Source organism: Rousettus aegyptiacus, unplaced genomic scaffold, assembly GCF_014176215.1.
Source record: "Rousettus aegyptiacus isolate mRouAeg1 unplaced genomic scaffold, mRouAeg1.p scaffold_m13_p_5, whole genome shotgun sequence".
Classification (NCBI taxonomy): domain Eukaryota; kingdom Metazoa; phylum Chordata; class Mammalia; order Chiroptera; family Pteropodidae; genus Rousettus; species Rousettus aegyptiacus.
Window position 1 is genome coordinate 23,520,934 of NW_023416308.1, and position 15,888 is coordinate 23,536,821.

General features: G+C 56.9%; 1 protein-coding gene across 3 annotated transcripts; it reads left to right on the forward strand.

Moving 5' to 3' along the window:
* Positions 1-832: 832 nt before the first annotated feature.
* TBX1 (T-box transcription factor 1) lies at positions 833-15,196 on the forward strand. Of its 3 annotated transcripts, none has more exons than XM_016166949.2 (7): positions 833-1,325; positions 3,243-3,344; positions 4,215-4,386; positions 4,865-5,020; positions 5,616-5,683; positions 5,768-5,868; positions 6,231-8,858. In XM_016166949.2, the coding sequence occupies exons 1-7, from the start codon at positions 892-894 to the stop codon at positions 6,704-6,706; spliced, it is 1,509 nt and encodes a 502-aa protein (XP_016022435.2). In that variant the 5' UTR covers positions 833-891; the 3' UTR covers positions 6,707-8,858. The 3 variants fall into 3 exon arrangements, with proteins under 3 accessions (XP_016022435.2, XP_036076469.1, XP_036076470.1); XM_036220576.1 differs by having other exon boundaries at positions 852-1,325; positions 5,573-5,683; positions 6,231-7,136; XM_036220577.1 differs by lacking the exon at positions 6,231-8,858 and adding an exon at positions 14,893-15,196 and having other exon boundaries at positions 860-1,325.
* The last annotated feature ends 692 nt before the right edge of the window (positions 15,197-15,888 follow it).

The window sequence follows — 15,888 nt, forward strand, 5'->3', positions numbered from 1 at the left end:
TGGGAGAGATGGGATGAAAGTCGTACAAACAGGAGAGTGTGAGAGTCAGGGAACACGGGAGTAGGAAAGAAAGTGGTGAGGTAGCCAGGAGACGAAGAAATTGAGAAAAGGAGAGAAAGGAAAGAAAACACAGAAACCCCAAAAGGAGAGCAGGAAAAAGGAGAACGAATAAAAACAAAGAGGGCAAGAGTGAACAAGAAGAAAGTGAAGTAAAATTTAAGTAAAGTCATTTTAAAAAGAAAAAATTAGACTTCGTGTTTTATGTTTAAAAAAAAAGAGAAAAAACGATGAATAACAAGGACGTACAGAAATAAGAGAGAAAAAACAGACTGAAGAGAAAGACAAAGAGTGATGAAAAATTAAGTGGAAAAAAAAGAGTGGGACATAACAGGAAAAAGAGGAAGAGGCAGAAAATCAAACAGTAATAAAGAGAAACGAAAGAGATAGTGGAAGAAGGAAATACGATTAGGAGGGAAAATTTAAACGAGGAAGACAAAGGTAAAAAAATAAACTAGAAAGAGAGCCCGGAGAAAGAAGGGAGAAGTGCAACGCGGGAGGGCGGCAGAGCGAGGGGTGGCGGACGGCCCCGAGCTCTGGGGAGCCGGTCCGGGCGGTCGGGGGGCCCGGGCCGAGCAGCCTCGGCGGGCGGGCTGGGGGCCGGGGAGGGGGAAGGGGCGGAGGAGGGGCGCGGGAAGGGGAGGGGAGGGAGGCATTGTCTCGGTGGCGGGGGGTGGGGGGTGCGCGGGGCGGGGCGGGGCGGGGCGCCTCCTCGGGGCCGGCCCGCGGTGTGGGGCGGCGCGGCCCGGGGCGCAGCGCGGCGCCCGCCACTCGGCCGGGGGCGCGGGGCAGCGCTCACCTCGGCGGCTGGGCGGCGGCGGCGGCCCGCGGGTCATGATCTCCGCCGTGTCCAGCCCGTGGCTCACGCAGCTCTCGCACTTCTGCGACGTTGCAGCCTTCACGGCCAGCAGCCTGAGCAGCCTGGGGGCCGCCGGGGGCTTCCCGGGCGCCGCGTCGCCGGGCCCCGACCCGTACGGCCCGCGCGAGCCGCCGCCGCCGCCGCCGCCGCGCTACGACCCGTGCGCCGCCGCCGCCCCGGGCGCCCCGGGCCCGCCGCCGCACGCCTACCCGTTCGCGCCGGCCGCCGGGGCCGCCACCAGCGCTGCCGCCGAGCCCGAGGGCCCCGGGGCCAGCTGCGCGGCCGCCGCCAAGGCGCCGGTGAAGAAGAACGCAAAGGTGGCCAGCGTGAGCGTGCAGCTGGAGATGAAGGCGCTATGGGACGAGTTCAATCAGCTGGGCACCGAGATGATCGTCACCAAGGCCGGCAGGTCAGGGCGCCCCTCTCCCCGCTGCGACCCTCCCCCACGTGGCGCTGGTCTTCAACAGCGCGCCTTGGCCCGATCCACGCGAGCGGGACCGAGAAGCGGGGTGCGGGGCGCGGCCCGGCCACCTGCGGGCCCCTCTCGGCGCGGGCCGGCTCCTACGCTCTCCGCGTCCCGGCTCCAGCGACAGCCGCCTAGCGTGCCAGGCGGGAGGGGACGGCGCGGGAAGCTGGGAAGGCGGCAGAGAGAAGCCCCGCGGACCTGCTGCCCGACCCGCAGCTCCAGGACACGGCGTCGCCGGAAACAGGGGCCGGCTCGCAGCACACCGGGATGGGGGGAAGGCAGCCGTCTGCAAGGGGCCGCGCCGCCAGCCGGCTCCCAGTGGATCCCACCTCAAAGGGAACTCGGTCTTTGGTTCCCCGTTCAGTGTATTGGGACTAGATAATGAAGGGGCAGCCGGGCACTTGTCTGGAAATTTTTAGAGGAGAATTAAGACTCGTGAAAACACTATGCTGTTCCGCGGAAGTTGCACCCAGTTTTCTCAGGCCTAAATTTCGGATGATTGTGGGGCCTGGCTATGCCGATGGGGCCCGCCGCTTTCCAATTGGCCTGTATTTGTTGTAAGGGCGCAGGGAGAAGGGGAACAAGTTTTTCGATGCAACGGATTTGACCAGCAGACAAAGGAGGGTGCCGGGCTGTGTCTAATGTACACACGGAGACACCAGCTCCGTGTCCGCCCGGCCAAGAGGAGTTTAGGGCCTGTTTGCAGAGCCTTCTCCTGGTTTGTTTTCTTGCTGAGGCGGTCCTCCCTAAGGGAACCATGGAGCTGGTGCTTAGCTCCAGCTCCATGGTTCTTTTCCAGGTTCTCCTTGCTGTCCTGGGCACACAGGCCCCCTTTAACCCCGCTCCCCAGGACTGCGTGCTGGCCTCCCGTCCAGGCCAGCACGGCAAGGGCCTTGACGGTGGCCAGGCTTTACCCCTGGAGCCAGCATTCTGCAGCACCCTCCTGCCTGGAGACGTAGTGGCGGTGGCAGTCCTGTCCAGGAGGGCCAGCTTCATGGCATCTATTTTCTACCCCCTGCCTGTGTGGAGAAGCCGTAGGAAGGGCTGGAGGGCTAGGCCTGGTGCTGTCCTCCAGGGCCCAGAGGCGTAACGCCCTTTTAAGAGCCGGATCTGGTCATCGAGTTGGAGTCCAAGGGAAGGAGAACCAGGGACCATGAGGACACAGACCAAGTCCACCCTGAGTAGCTGTGTGTTGGGGTTATGCTGAAGGGAGTAGGAACTTGTGTTTGTCCCCAAGGAAGGTAGGGAGACTCCAGCACTGGGCAGAAGGCAGGGCCTCAGAGTCGGGGCATAGTTGGGGCTGTGGGCTCCAAGGCCTTGGTCTTGCTGAGGAATTTAGGAGCAGCTGCAGACCCAGTCAAAAGGGCAAACGGGGACTTCTCAGAATCACACAGACTACCCCACCGGTTTCACTTTGTTCGAGCCGGGAGCTTAAGTCGGGAGTTCAGCCGAGGGCTGAGAACTGCTGGGACTGAGCCCTGTCACTCCGGTGTTGCCTGCTGAGGCTAACTCTGAAAGAGCGGAATGGCAGGAATCAGCAATTGCTAGGCTCGGTCCACAAAAGCAAAGGTGGCAGAAGAAGCTCTGGGCCGAGGTTGGGGCATGGAGGTTCAGCTCTACCGCTGAGTTAGCCGTTTCTGTGTTTCAAAAAGGGGCAGGAGACTTCCCTGCTGCCCATCTTGCCATCAGCTAGGCAGCAGCCTAGTCGAGTTAGAGCAGCTGAATGAAGGGAGATGAAATGGAGGGGCCAGGTCACCAAATGCAGCAGCCGACAGGGAGGCCACCCTTCCCTGAGCTGGTCAAGGTGGGCTGGCCCTGCCCTTCTCCACCTGAGGTGACCTGCCACCCCGCCGCCCCCAGGCGCATGTTCCCCACCTTCCAAGTGAAGCTCTTTGGCATGGACCCCATGGCTGACTACATGCTCCTCATGGACTTCGTGCCGGTGGACGACAAGCGCTACCGGTGAGCGCCCCACAGGACCTGGGAGGGTGCCCTGAGAAGCCATGGGTCCCTGCGTGGTGATAACTAGGCTGCAGCCCATAGCATTAGTGACCAGGTGATCCCAGGCACCTGTGCTAGCTGCCCCTCCTAACCCTGCATTACCTGCTCCCTCCCCACTCTGTCTGACCCCAGACTCACACATGCCACCACCCAGAGGTTCTCAGGAACTCCCCTCAAGAGGTCACACAGGCTGCTTCTCGCCTCCTCACCCCCCATACACCAGCTGTGGGCCCAAGGAAGCTACTGGGACCCTGGGCTGGCTTGGCCTGAGGGAGCCGGGCCCTGTAGGCAGCCCCCTTGCCCCACTTCCTACCTTTCTTTGTGTCTCTTCCCACAGAGGTGAGTGTGGGCACCTCGTTCCCTTCCCCCATCCCCAGGGAATGCTGGGACCCAAAGCTGGGCAGGAAAGGTGGGGTGGCCAGGAGAGATTATGCAAGGCGGGCTTTAAATGCCTGGACAATTAACAGCAATTAATAAAAAGAACGTGGTCCGCCCTGTGCCCAAGGCTACTTGCTCAGCCAAATCCAGGCTCCTGGCAAACCAGCGACACTGGAGGCCAGCAGGAAGGCCCAGAACAGGCAGACCCGCATGCCACGAAATGTGGGTCTGAGAGCCCAGCCTCCCTTCTCTGTGCCTGGCTTCCTGCTGTTTTGTGTACTGGGAGAGGAGGGAGTTTTATGTTTTCTCTACAACTCTTCTCTGAAAAGCTCCCAGTGGGTGTGGCAACAGAAACCTCAATTTCACCCATGGGGAAGGCTCATCAGAGGCACTTTTGGGGTTCACTCGGCAAACTACCATATGGCATGACCCCATGCTCTGGTGCTGCCCCAGGTACGCCTTCCACAGCTCCTCCTGGCTGGTGGCCGGGAAGGCAGACCCTGCCACTCCAGGCCGAGTACATTACCACCCTGACTCACCTGCCAAGGGTGCACAGTGGATGAAGCAAATTGTGTCCTTCGATAAGCTCAAGCTGACCAACAACCTGCTGGATGACAACGGCCACGTGAGCGACCCCCCTTCCCCTGTGCAGGGAGCCACTGGCAGAGTGTGGGCAGCTCAGGGTGTGGGTGAGGGACAGGCTATGGAGAGCAGGCCCCTCTGATCGGGGATCAAGGGCTCATAGGACCTGGTGGGCCTCAGGCCTAGGAGAAGGGTCATCTGCTTCCCTCACCCCACTCCTCTTTTGCTGGAGGTTTTTAAGCGGAAAGGATGGGGCCATGCGTGGGGGTAGGGGCAGGAGGCTTTGTGGAATCCAGGTCAGTGATGGGGGTTGAAATAATTCTCATGGACCTAAGGAAAGAGAAACTAAGTCCTGATCTTTTGTCACTCAGAGCATCTTTCCTGATTCCCCCCAGTCTCAGCCTCCGCTTAGGCCCTGTTGCCAGGCATTATTTAGAGAGTTAAGGGTTTTGCCCAAGTTCTCTGGGATGTTCGCTGCTTGGCCCATTTCCCAGCTCCCAATTCACCACCTTGTCTTCTAGATTATTCTCAACTCCATGCACAGATACCAGCCCCGCTTCCATGTGGTCTATGTGGACCCGCGAAAAGACAGTGAGAAATATGCTGAGGAGAACTTCAAAACCTTCGTGTTCGAGGAGACACGCTTCACTGCGGTCACTGCCTACCAGAACCACCGGGTGAGGCCCTGGTGACCGGCACCTTCAACACTGCTGGGAAGGGGTGCAATTTTCAGTCCTTGCTTGCATAACAAAGTTTGGACCTGCAAGCTGGGGACCCACCCCCAAGGGCTTTAAGCAGCCCCCTCCTCTCTGCTATAGGACAGCCAGGTCTCTCCTATCAGGTTGACCTCTCAAGCAGCAACTGTCACTGCAGCCTGAAAGTTTGTTTTCCAAACTATTCCGGAAACTCCCCCGCAGGGGCCTGATCCGAGGTTTACAGAGTTTCCTAGGGTGTCCCTCTGCTCTCTTCCACTGCGGGGTGGGGGTGGAGGTGACCACATTCCCATCCCAGCCAGGGGCGCAGGATCTTCATCGCAATCACTTGCGGCCGGCAAAGGGTTCCTTAACGAGAAAGGCTCCGCTGATACCCCGCTGCAGGAGAAAGGCACTACCTCCGTGGGGGAGGGGGCAGCTGTCAGCCGATTTCTGTTCGCGGAGAGTAGAGGGGCCCTTCCTGGGGAGCCCCGCCTAACAATCCCCTCCCTTCTGCGGAGGTCCTGTGGTCCCCAGCGCACGGCTCGGAGCCGCTTGCTCAGAGCCGGCTTCTCTGCAGATCACGCAGCTCAAGATCGCCAGCAACCCTTTCGCCAAAGGCTTCCGAGACTGCGACCCGGAGGACTGGTGAGTGTCCTCCAAGGTGACAGTGAGCGCCAGGGCGTCTGGACGGGGCGCCCCGTGACACCCCCTCCTGCCTCCTTCCCACAGGCCTCGGAACCACCGGCCCGGCGCGTTGCCGCTCATGAGCGCCTTCGCGCGCTCTCGGAACCCCGTGGCCTCCCCCACGCAACCGAACGGCGCGGAGAAAGGTAGGGCCGGGGTCGTGGGATCCGGGCCGCAGCCCAGCGTGCGCTCCGCCTCAGGCAGGCGGCCGAGCCCGGCCTCACCTGCGATCCAGGGGCGCTCGCGGCCTTCGATCCGTTTGCACAACGGCCGTGGCGGCGGGCAAGAGCACACTCGCCCGCCGGGCCTGACGGCTGCGCCCCGCCCTGCTGCCCGCCCTGCAGCCCGCGGAGGGGCGCGGGCCCCTTGAGAGGGCCCAGGTCTCGGGCACGATTGGAGAGAAAGGGAGGGGAGCGGCCTCGCACCTCCTCCGGTCGGTGCCGGCGGGGCGCTCGCGGGTCCGCCCTGCGGTCCGGCCCCCGCGCTCATCCGTCGGCTTTCCCCGCAGACGCGGCGGAAGCCCGAAGAGAATTCGAGCGCGACACGGGTGCGCCACCCGTGCTCGGGGACCCGGCGCCCCCGCCGCCGCCGCTGCTGGCGCGTGTGCTGAGCCCCGCGCTGCCTGGGACAGGAGGCGCCGGCAGCCTCGTCCCGTTGCCCGGCGCCCCCGGAGGGCGGCCCAGCCCCCCGCACCCAGAGCTGCGCCTGGAGGCGGCCGGCGCTTCGGAGCCGCTGCACCACCACCCCTACAAGTACCCGGCTGCCGCCTACGACCACTACCTCGGGGCCAAGAGCCGGCCGGCACCCTACCCGCTGCCGGGTTTGCGCAGCCACGGCTACCATGCGCACCCGCACCCGCACCACCACGCGGTGAGCCCGGCTGCCGCCGCCGCCGCCGCCGCCGCTGCCGCCGCCGCCGCCGCCGCCAACATGTACTCGGCTGGGGCCGCGCCGCCCGGGTCCTACGACTACTGTCCCAGATAACGCGGCCACCCCGCCCGCGGGCCCGAGAAGCTCCAAGGCTGGCAGAGAACGCGCCCCAGTCCCGGGCGACCGCGGGCCCCCGTCCCCCAGCCTCGCAGCCATGGGGCCCTCCACCCTCCTTCCACCAGAGTGCTGTCGAAGGACCGGGTTCCTCAGCCCAGGCGCCACGGAGGGCACCCCCAGCCACGGGGCCGCGCCGCCAGTGCCAAAGCGCCCGGTCAGCGCGGAAGGAAGTGATATTTATTGTTCTCCGCGAGACCGTGTCGCCCTACCCCCCACCCTCCACTCCGACCCCCGGGCCGGCCGGCAGTTGCAGTGTAGACGACTTGAGAGCCTCGTCTGCAGGCGGTGTAGATACTTGTAGATATTTGTAGATACTGTAGATACCGCGCCGGCGCTGACATGATAAACGGTTTCGCCTCTTTTGGAAGCTGCCTGAGTGTCCATTTATTTGCGAGCAGTTAGATTGCGCAGGGCATCTCGGTGAGAGCCAGGCCGGTCAACTCGGGGTCTTAAAGGCCTGCCCAGCCCCATTCCCTGCAGGCTGCAGATCAAGGTGTGGACAGAGGTGGGGGTGTACCCGTAGTTCCCCCCGGAGGACCCCCCTTCCAGAGCCTCTTCCTGGCCACGCCTCTCCTCTCCCTTGGCGGCCTCTCCCTTGGCGTGCCTGACTCGGTTTATTCCCAGCACCAGCTCCGGTCCCTTCCCAGCCCTGCCCGCGCATCCACCACCCTGCTTCCACCTAGTGGCTTCATCCGAATCTCTCCGAGGCTGTGGGTACCAGGGCTCTGCCCAGCCCCAGGTGTGCATCCAGCCTATTATAAATTCCTCACACTGGCAGTTGTCCCTCTTCTAAGACTTGGGCCCAGCCTGGGCCCGTTTTCAGGAGCGATGCCGGTCCTCCATGCTTTTCCGCCAAGCTAGGAATGACAGTCAGGACAGTACACTGTCAGTTGGGACTGGAAAGGGAGAAGCCCTGACTGATTAAAGAAAGACGAAACAGGCATTTCTGCGCTCAGTCTAGCATTTCCCCTGGCTGGCGCTAGCCTTGGCCTGCATCTTCCCCTGTTTATTGACTCTATTCACTGTGAGTGTCCCCATGGGGTGACCTGGACAGGGGGCACAATGACAGTGGTAATGAGTCATCTTGAAACCTGTCTGTGAAGCATTTTTTCCAGGCCAGGTGGGGAGGGACCTCTCCCCAATAACTCAACACCAGGGATGGGGGCCAGAGGAACCCTTTGATCCCTTCCTTCCTGAGTCCAGGCAGGAAAAGCTGACAGCCGGTCAACGTCAAGGCTGCTAACTTGGACACAAATGAACGGGAAATGCAAGTGGCTGAGGTTCTGTCCCCCTTCCGTGCCTCTCCCAGTGTGTCTGTAGCAATGGCAGCCTGGTCTCACCTCTGCGAGGGCACTGCCAGGCATTTCCTGATGTCTGCCCTGGACCGGATCCATTCTTCCCAGATGTTTTTGCCCTGGGAGTATGAAGTGACTGAGGTCTTTGAATTGCATGGCAGAAAGTGGTCACATGAGGTAGGTGTAGGAAGGGAGTGAGTGATCAAGGCTGTTGAGGGGAGAACTCTAGAGCTAGACTCCTCCCCCCCCCCAAAAAAAAAAAAACCTCCAAGGGCATCTACTACCAGGTGTGAAGACTCTTGCAACATCTGCTCAAGTGGCCAGAAGGCTCTGTAGACACAGCTTCAGGGATGCATTCCTAAGGGCAGTTCTGGACACCTATCCCTGATGGACACCTGTCCACTCCCCACTGCAGATGTCCCTCTAGGTGAGCCGCCTGAGCCATGGCCTGGGTGTGGAAGTGTGGAGAGGGAGGGAGAGGCCTGAGAATCACAGTGAGCCCCAGAGGGGTGCCCAGCATTCACAGGTGGGACAGGGAGTGAGAACCACCGTTAGAGAGATCTCCATTTTGCTTTTTTTCAAAGCTGAATTGAAGAGAAGCACTTCACTGAATTAATGATGGTGCTGGTGTTTGCAGACGAGAGGACTCAGCCAGCATAGGACCGCCTCCCACAACCATCACCCATTCAAGATGAAGAGCCATGCTACTGTCTACCATGGTGGCCCCTAGTTACAGGGGGTTGCTTACACTTTAATGAACGAATATAGAATAAAATTAAACATTAGATTCCTCACTGGCTGCATTCTGAGTGCTGGATACTGCAGATGAGGGCTCACCCTGCAGGGGGTAACAGCCCCCAAAGGCATAGTTTTCTCCCCTCTCCCCCATAGATGAATCTCTGCCTGGCTAAGAACTTTTCATAAATGGGGTCATGCAGCAGGGTGCCTGGCCTGGCTGCTTCTGCTCCACACTGTGTTGTGAGGCTGGTCCATGCTGCCGCTCACTTGGCAGTTCTTATTGTTAACCAGCGTCCCGTCTCCTGTCAAGGGCACCTGGTTGTTCTAGGATGGATGCTGTGATGCTCAGCACAGAGGGTAGGGCTGCCTCCTCCAGGCAGTCCTGCTGTGCGGGCCATGCATCACCTCAGTAGGCTGCTGTCTCCCTTGTATCCTGGGGTAGGGGAGGTGAGGAAAGGGTTGGTTCTGGTTACCCAGCTTTTGCATTTTACAAAGTCGCTAGGGCCATCTCTTGGTCACTCATTCCTGAAACGAGTGCTTGGTGAGCACCCCCAGTTGCAGAAGCTGTCTGGCCGCTGCTGAGTTGGGCTGACATTCCCCTGGGCAGCCGCCCCTGGACAGTTCTTGTGAAGCGGTTGTCCTAGCAGCTTCTTTTCTGTGACTGTCTTCTCCTTCTCACTTCCATTCCCCTCACTTTGGGTTCCTCTTCGAACATGCCCGGCATGCCTCTTCTATGAGGCTCTATGCTGTGCAGGGTTTAGGGGTCCTGTACAACCTTCCTCCTCATAGGCTCCCCCTCAGCTGTTGGATGCCCCCATAACGCCTTCCTCTGGGTCCCTCGGTTGGCCCAGAGGCCGTTTTGCTCCCACCGCCTGTCTTCAGGTTGTCCAGCTGCCAGGACTCAGGACAAGACTTTGGACTAGAAAGGACCTCAGGGATCTTCTGGGCCAGGGACCCCAGTCTCCTCAACTTTTGAAGCCCTACAAAACAGTAGATGTCCAACATGTGAAATAGGTAAACTCCTGACTAAGTGGAGGAGGGGTGGGCCCCTTTACCACTTTGGGTCCCACATGGGGTTGTCTAAGAAACCCAAGGGCCCTGAGGTGTGATGGGACAAGCCCCCAGCACCCCAGCTCCCTATTTTCAGAGGAGGAAGACCAGCTCAGAGCCAGACAGGCCTGCTACACTGTTCTCAGCTGTGGCGCCTCCATCTACAACTTAAACATCCCAGCTCCCAGGAAGGCTTGGGAAACTCTGCCCTAACGGTTAGGATATCCCAGCACATACGACTGGTGTTTTTGGAGGACTCGTCAAGTGCCAGGCACCCTGAAGCCCCACAGGTGCTGCCTCCTCTCCTCTAAGTGTCACAGAAGCAAAGATATGGGAGCTCTAATAACCCCATGGAACACAGGGCCTTGTCCACAGTCTCATGGTGCAAGAATACTCCGGATGAGGACCCTCCCTTGCACTGCCACTGAAGTAAAGCTGGTGACACTGCATGGCTTTACAAGGACAAAGGGAAAGCACCTGAAATGAGAGTGACAGAGGAGCTATACAGCGCAGGCAGACATGGTCACAGGTCTCGCATGGCAAACATCTTTGAGGGGCTGGTTACAGTCTTTCCCCAGGAAGCATTTGGGGTACAGAGGCCATGAGATTTGGTCACAGGACGAGGGGAGTGTGAAGCCTGGGGTTACTGAGGGAAGGGGGCCCTGGTGGTTGTAGAGCTCCAGACTCTGCTCCAGGGAGCTCCAGCCCCCCTTCCCTCTGGCTGGGGAAGCCCGCAGTGTGTGGGACCCATATGATGACGGCTGGGTGAGCACGAGGCACTGATCTCCAGGTGTGCTGCAGATCAAAGCACTGGAGAATTCCCTGGGCTACAGCTGCTGAGGGCAGAGCCAGCGGAGCCGGGTGCAGGCAGAGGGAGGAAAGGTGGGGGCAAAGAGCTTCTTCTAGGATGAAAGGGATGATTCCAGGGGTGGCAGGAGTGCAGCCCGAACTGGAGCTGGGTGCTAATTCCTAGGGCCTGCGCATTGGTTTCCCCTTAATGGTGTGGTGCTGACTCCTGCCCATGGCAGGAAGCGGGCATCTGATGTGTCTGTCCATTCTGATCCTACATACCTCACCCTTGGCCGCCCTCACCCCTCAAAGCCACTTCTGCGTCCAGCAAGGGACTAGGCGAGAGACACGGCCCTGTGGCCCAGTGGTGGCACCCAGCCCTGGGAGGGGAGGATAGAGTTGTTTCCTGGTCTACCTCACACATTTTCTGTATTTAAAAAAAAAACACAGCCGTGCCTTTGATTCGATTCCCTTTCCTGCTTGTCGCACTACTTCAAACCAGATGGCTCAGGAGATGAAGCTCTGGAGTCTCGGCGTCTCTTTAACTGCCGCCAGGTCTGCGAGTGGGAGACAGCAGAACCAGAGGTATTTTGTTAAAAGCAGCCCATGGAGGGGAGAAGCTTAAGTTTTAATAGCAGTAATTAAATTATCTTCTTAATTATAAAGAGGAATGGCATTGTCGACATCCTTTATCTATCAGTTTTCAATTGCACAAAGTAAGCATTTAATCCTCTGCTTCCAGTGGGCGCCCCCCGCACACCCCTCTCCAATCCCCCGGACTCACCAGAACGGCTCCTGCCACGCAGACCTCCATCAGAGACACATGAGGGTGTCCCACTTGTGTCAGCCATTCTGAGATGCCCAGAGTTCCTTACATCGCAGCATCTCTGAAGTCAGGATGTGTCTCAATCAGAGGGGCTCACAGTCTAACTGGAGGCCTTTTCCTTGGGGGCTCAAGCAGGATTGGTGCACCTTATAGTTGATGGAGCCCGGACTTGAGAGACATTATGACTTTTTCAATCACCTATTTATTATGTATGCCTGTTGGGCCTAGAGCCCAGAGTGACCTTGGTTGTTGGCCTCTCACCCTGGGAGACCTTGCAAATCAGGACCTGGGTCCTCAGGCTCCAGTCCCAGAGCCTCACCCCACCTCTGCCCTGCCTTCAAGGCTTGATGCCGTCCTCCTGATCATCTCTTTGCTACTCTGTGTCACCCTAGCCTCAAGTCTTCTTTCCATTTACCCTCCACCCCCATTTCTGAACCCACCCTTTATTCCAGAACCTATTTTCCAGGTGCCTTCCCAGGACAAACTCTTTTGTGACCTCATCAAGGCCAAGGTTAATGGAGGCCTTGTTGAGGAAGAGGCTGTTGCTCTTGGGTCCCCCAAGCCACCTGGCTGCACATGGGTCACAGCTTAGACCTTTTCCCATCAGGTAATACATCTCCAGAGAGCACGGCAGGCTCTTCATTGTGGGGCCACCCTCCCCCATCCTCCTTTGTGGTAAGGGGCAGCCTGTAGACTTAGGGCATAGGCCTTAGCTCGCTGAGATTTCTGCATCCCCAAGGACTGCAAGTGTTTTGAGACCCAAGTCCTGCCCCAGACATAGCTGGATGAATGGGTGCCCCTCCAACTGGGAGCCACTCTCCTGGTGTCATTTCCACCAGGCTGAATCTACCCCAGGCCCTCTCCACAAGTCTATCCAGTGTCCAGGGACCTAGACACACCAGGGAGGCAGGCAGTCCTGACCCAAGCCCAAGCAGTGTGTGTGCGGGGCTGGTGTTGGGGGTCAGGACCCCTGGGAGACAGCACTTCTAAGTGCTTGTGCCCCCACCAGTCCAGCTGGTGTCCGAGCAGAAGGTGTGTGATGGGCAGGTGTGGACGGAGTGAATTTTCACAGATGCAGCTGTTGGTGGCGCCCCTGAAAACACCTGGAAAGTCCTTGAGGCTTTCGCAGTGCAAGATAGAGCTTAGGTTTGTGCCAGGGCTCTTTCTGGTGTCTCCTCTTGTCCGCTCTTAAAGAAACCGTGATTCAAATTTTAAATTTTGATCCTTTCTCAGGCTATCATATATAGGACAATACTCTCTTGTGCTGCTGAGCAGAGGCAGTGCGTGGATTCTCCCAGCTGTAGGCTAATGTCGGTGTTCTGAGCACTTTTAAAACAGGCTAGGCTAAGCTATGATGTTTGGGAGGTTAGTCATATTAAATGCATTTTCAATTTATGATATTTCTGACTTACAATAGGTTTATTGGGATGTTACCCCATCATAGGTTGAGGAGCATCTGTATTTTTGGAGACAGTTTCTGCTCTAAAGAGCACGTTCCCACAGGGGGGGACAAATGATGTCCATCTGGGTTACCAGAGCCTCTGTGGTGGCAGGGGGGTGGCTGGCTGGCACACTCCCTGGGAAGGGGCCGAGGGGCTTAGGACAGGCTCTACAGAAACAAACTACGTTGCCTGCCATGCTCCGGAAACGGGTCTCCCATGCCTGAGGGTCACTTGGAGAGAAGGAGTCATTTCTTGGGGGCAGCCACTGGGCCCCAAATGCAGAGCTGCACATGATCAGGTTGATTGGGCCAAGCTTCAGGTGAGCACATCTACCCTCAAGGGATGGAAGCAGAGACCCGCACCCGAATGTTCTGGCACTGGTATCGCCAGAACCAGGACATAGGCCAAGTGCACCCCAACAGGTGGGTGGATAAGCACTGTGGTCCCTCCATCTGCAGGGCAGGGCCCAGCAATGACAAGGCGGGAAGGTAACCTGGATGGGCCAGTGGATGCTGGGCTGAGGCGGGGTCCACTACAAAGGGCAGGAGGGTGTTACTGGGTGGTACAAAGTCGTCATCATTCATATAACTGTCTACGAAAGAGTGAATGCGACTGAATGTAAGTTCTCCTCTCACACAAAAACAACCTGCCAGGCCCTTTCGTGCCCCGCCCCGCCCCCCCTTCTGTTTCTCGACCCCATTCCAATGTGTCTATTCTTTCTCCTCTCCTCCCTCTTGGCCCTTTAAACCGAGCTGAGCTGAATGGTGTCCTGGGAATAGCTTTAGGATCTGTTATTTTCAGTTAGCAAAGCAGCATGTTTTCGCTCTTTACCTCTCCAAACAGCTAAGAGGGGTGTCGAGTTCCACGGTTGTCGTCGGTAGGAAACGAGCGTGTTGCTGTCCGTGAGTGTCCCCAGTGTGGCCGCGGGCCCAGGCACAGTCCAGGCCACCCGCCCGTCCACGCATTCAGACTCCAGACATATGTCTGGCCTACGAGGAAAAAAAATGCATTTCATAAAGTGCTTTGTCTACTCTCTTCTGATGGAGTTGTCACCCCCTTGTTCTAGACGAGCAGCTGCAAGCTCAGGACCTGGAGTGCTGGCTCCTGAGATGGAGGCGCCCGGGCCCACTTTTCAACACTGCGGCCCCATGTATTTCATGCTGAAACAGGGTGCTGGCTACACGGAGGTAGTTGTTTATCGTGCTAATTGTTCAATAAATTCTCAATACTAATAAATTGTATATTGTAATAAATAATTATATAGTCACACTCCAACTCAGTTGATAAATCAAAATTAATAGCTATAACACAGTATAATTTCCCCGACCTTGAAACATTGGTTGCCCATTTATTAAAAACACTACACATATTTAACAAAAATGATGAGCCTCAAGTATCAACTCTAAAAATGTCTTAACATCTTAGGAAAGATACATACACAATAGGAGAGTCACTAAAGCTGGTCCTAAAAGCTCTATATTTAGATTCTCTCTAGATTGTTTCTCATTATTTTTTAGGTGTGTCCTCAGCACCTACAGGACTTGACCTGGCAACCAGGTCATGGAGAGTTGGCTCTGAGCCAGGCATCTCAGGAGGGTCTGGTACAGCCACTGAGAGAGTCCGGCCCACCCTGGCCTCAGACTGAGCCTCTTTAAATAACAAAACTTACTCAGAGATTGAGGAACATTTAACTATAGTCCCATCTTTCATATTTATTTTCAGTTTCTGACTCTTGGCATCTCTCCCTGAGATGAGGGATTCTCTAGGTTTCATATGGATGGAAGGTCCTGACCCACTGTCCTGTTATTTGGAGAAATGGCCCTGCTGTGTTGGGATGAGTGATCTTCCTCATGAGCTTTTTATCACACCCAGCAGGGCTGAGTCAGGGGTGTCGTGTGCGCGGCCAGAGGGAATGGATGGCTGGATGCTCCTGTCCGCTTCTTCCGTCACAAGATGGGGCGTGTGTCCCCTCCTCAATATCAGGGCTGGGCAAAGGAGGCTCTGGGCTCCTGCCTGGCTTGCTGGACGAGCTCTTGGAGCACCCCCACAAGAAGCCTGATTCCCCTGAGATTGTAACACTGAGAGGCAACGCAGAGGCACTTTGCATCGGTGGTGCCCCTGTGCCCAGCCCCCTCCCCAGGCTCCGCAGCCCAGTGAGCCCCTCCGGATTCCTGACCGATGAGCTACCAAGCACACAGAGGCTAAGTTTGGGCTGATTGTGAATGCAGCAATAGATAACTGCAACAAGATAAGCACAAACAACTTGATTACTTACCATTCTACATCCTACAAAAAATCAAAACACAATAAGCAGGGTGAACTGGTTAAAGGCACACTCAGTTGTATGGTGATGGATGGAAACTAGACTTTGGTGGCAGGTATGATATATTACATACAGATGTTGACTTATAAAGTTGCACACCTGAAACTTATGTTATAAACCAATGTTAACTCCATAAAAAAAATTTAAAAAATAAATTTTAAATATCCCCAAATGTAAGCATCCTTGTCTTAGTCTTTTCCAGCTGCTACAACAAAATACCACAGATTAGGTGGTATATAAACAACAGAAATTCATTTCTCATTCCTAGAGGTTGGAAGTCCAGGTTCAAGGCAGTTTCAGTGTTAGGTGAGGGTCCACTTCTTGGTTCACAGATGGCTAAATTCTCTCCATGTCCTCACATGGTATGAGTGAGGATCTCTCTGGGGTCTCTTATAAGGGCACTGATCTCATTCATGAGGGCTCTACTCTCATGACCTAAGCACCTCCCAAAGACCCTACCTTCTCATACCCTTACCTGGGGTGGGAGGAGGTTGGGTTTCAACCTGTGAATTTGGAGGGAAACAAACATTCAGACCATAGCAGTCTCCAGGCACACTTGGCTTTACGGTAATACTTGCCCAGTACACTTTATGATAACTTTTATTCGAGTGTCAATGAGAATTCTTGGATTATTAGAGTCTTGCCTGTTTGAACAG

Excerpts from the sequence above, each read along its gene's own strand:
- TBX1 (XM_036220576.1), top strand. The coding sequence starts at position 892 with ATGATCTCCGCCGTGTCCAGCCCGTGGCTCACGCAGCTCTCGCACTTC. Across the intron at positions 1,326-3,242 it reads ATCGTCACCAAGGCCGGCAG|GCGCATGTTCCCCACCTTCC; the intron begins GTCAGGGCGCCC and ends CGCCGCCCCCAG. Across the intron at positions 5,869-6,230 it reads ACCGAACGGCGCGGAGAAAG|ACGCGGCGGAAGCCCGAAGA; the intron begins GTAGGGCCGGGG and ends CTTTCCCCGCAG.